At 62.4% G+C, this 2,434-nt stretch overlaps 1 protein-coding gene across 1 annotated transcript in view; it reads right to left on the bottom strand.

The window, feature by feature from the left end:
• DGKK (diacylglycerol kinase, kappa) overlaps positions 1-1,813 on the bottom strand; it is a 22,480-nt gene extending 20,667 nt beyond the window's left edge. Inside the window, exon 1 of the mRNA XM_010003458.1 lies at positions 1,616-1,813. Within this exon, the coding sequence (XP_010001760.1) occupies positions 1,616-1,813 (198 nt within the window). The remainder of the gene's footprint in view (positions 1-1,615) is intronic.
• Positions 1,814-2,434: the final 621 nt, after the last annotated feature.

Below are 2,434 nucleotides of genomic sequence, written 5' to 3'. Positions count from 1 at the left end.
GTGCCCCCACACAGCACCCTGTACAGCCCACAGCACCCACCTGGCAGCCAGGTCAGCACAGACAGATGAGGTGCCGGCCTGCCCCAAAGGAGGAGAAACTGAGGCACATTCCTTGAGCAGCCAGAGGGACTCAGTAAGAACCCCCAGGGCCATTTGCCCTGGAAATGTCTCCTGCCAAGTGGGGAAACCCCACACTACCCAATTGGGAGCATGAGAGTTCCACTCCCCCAGGCTTTTTGCCCAAACACCTTTTGCCCCCCCTCGTTCCAGTGCACCAGGCTTAGCACAACAGCCAGGCCTGGGCCAGTGCGGGGGGAGCTCAGCCCCTGCCCCGGGCTGTCACCACCTGGTCCCCACTGCCTCTCTCCATACCCGCGGTGCTCAACAGTAGAGCCCAGGTGCACCCCTCTGCCCTACAGCTGCATCCCCCGTGGTGTTTTCTCAGCTGCCCTCTCCTCCTCGAGTCGGCACGGCCACCAGATCTCCACTGAGGGACAGCTGGGGCTGGAGTCATCCGGCTGCGGGGGGATTTCTGGCCCGGCGGCAGAGCGAGGGACCACCGCCGCGCGGCAGACCCCGCCCCGTCCGACCCCGGCGTGCCCCTGACACTGCAGGCCCCGCCTTGACTCACACCGCCGCCTCCTTCCCGCAGCCGGGAGGAGGATGCAAAGGGACCGCTCGCTGGCACGTCAGGCAGAGAATCCTCCTCGCCTCGTGCCCAGACCCCCCCTTCCCAAAACGCGTCCCCCCCTCAGCTCCTCCTCTTCCCACTCCACCTGGCCATGCAGCGCAGGTTATTCCTCCCTGCGTTTCAAGCAGGGTGTGCCTGGCCATTTTGCTGTTCCCACCTAGGACACTAAAGCCCACCTATTCCCATTTGAGCAAGAGGCGCAGCACCCCATGTTTTTGTAGGTCCTACCAAAATAGCTTTCTCTGAGCAGGCTGCACACACACACATGCTGCCCTCATGCCAACGGCCAGGAGACAAGAGTGTCACATCTGACCTCAAAGGCATTCCCCTCCACCCAGCCAGCCACAACAGGGGACTGAATGTAGGGAAGGCTGTGGGAGTGGGGCCAGCAAGGGAGCTGGCACAGCCACATTAATTTGGGGCACCGGCAAAGATATCGCCTCCATTTTGCTGCCCACCAGGCCCCACATGCGCACTGGAGCATGGGATTCCAGGAACCTACAGCACCACAATGACCCTAAATCTCACCCTCAGAGCATCCATGGGGCAGAGCCTTCCCAAAAAGAGCCCACTTATGCCAGAGTAAAGTGGGGGGGACCCCAGGGATAAAGGCAATTGGGGAACAGATCCAGGAATGGGAGAGACCCTGTCCTCAAATGGTGGGGTAATACCTGTTCTCCACAGCCCCACGGGACCAATGCTCACGCTGCCACCATGGGGTTTGCACCCTTTGCACACATGCTTCCACATGGCACAGAGGCCCAGACCCCTCCTGTCACTGCCCCAGGCACTGACTGAATTGGATCTGCAAGCAGCAAGTGCCTGGCACTGATTTACACCCCAGATGGGGCAAACCCCCTCCCCATTCTCAGCAGAGACCCATGCACCAGCCAGCCCCTTGCCCTGGACCCCCACGCCCCTGACCTTGCTCCTCATCTGCCCTGAGGTGGACACCTTCCGGATGAGCTTGTGCGAACTGTCCTCCTGCTCGCCCTCACTGTCCGATGACTCCTCGCCACCTGCCTCGGGTGAGATGGGTGCCAGCTTGTCTGAGTCCAGGGATGACACCGATTCCCGGGTCTTCCTCAGGAACAGGTCCCCGGGCGCCAGCTTTTCGGCCATCTTTCCACCCAGCCTGGCTCAGGGCTCTGCTGTGTCCAGTTACAGCCCTGGGAGGACAAGGACACACAAGAGTGGTGGAAGAGCCCTGAAAGGGGGTGCACAGGCCCTCACCCTCTATGAGTCAGCCAGCCAGGAGGTACAATCCTGGAAATGAGGGCAGCCAGTGCTTCCTCGCCCAGGAACACTGCTCAGGGTGGCTTCCTTGCAGGCAAAGTTTTCCTTCCTTGCGTTTTTTTTTGGTGTCCCAACTCTTCCTCACCCTGCCTGGCATCCCAACAGCGTCCCTCGCTCTGCCGCGGGAGGCTGCGGCCACCCCAAGCCCCGGCATTGGGGTGCCCCTCCCTTGCCGCAGCCTGTGCCAGCCCCCCCTCCGCTGCCCATCCTCAGAGTGCTGTGCTGCCCTCAGTGGCCGGGGAGAGGGGGCAGAATTCTCCATAAAAAGCAGCAGCTGCTGCCCGCCATCCCAGCAGCTGGGAAGGGCTGGGAGCATCCCCTGACTCCGCGCCGGTGGGTCCCCAGTCCCAAGCAGGTGGGTGCAGGTGGGAGGGGTGGGGGAAGGATGGAGAGGCGCGGGGCACCCCGCATGCGGAGGAAGCCACGTCGCCTCGGCAGTCCTGGCCG

The sequence above is a fragment of the Chaetura pelagica genome, unplaced genomic scaffold, assembly GCF_000747805.2.
Source record: "Chaetura pelagica isolate M959 unplaced genomic scaffold, ChaPel_1.0 scaffold938, whole genome shotgun sequence".
In the NCBI taxonomy this organism is placed as follows: Eukaryota; Metazoa; Chordata; class Aves; order Apodiformes; family Apodidae; genus Chaetura; species Chaetura pelagica.
This window is presented reverse-complemented; position numbering and strand designations above follow the sequence as displayed.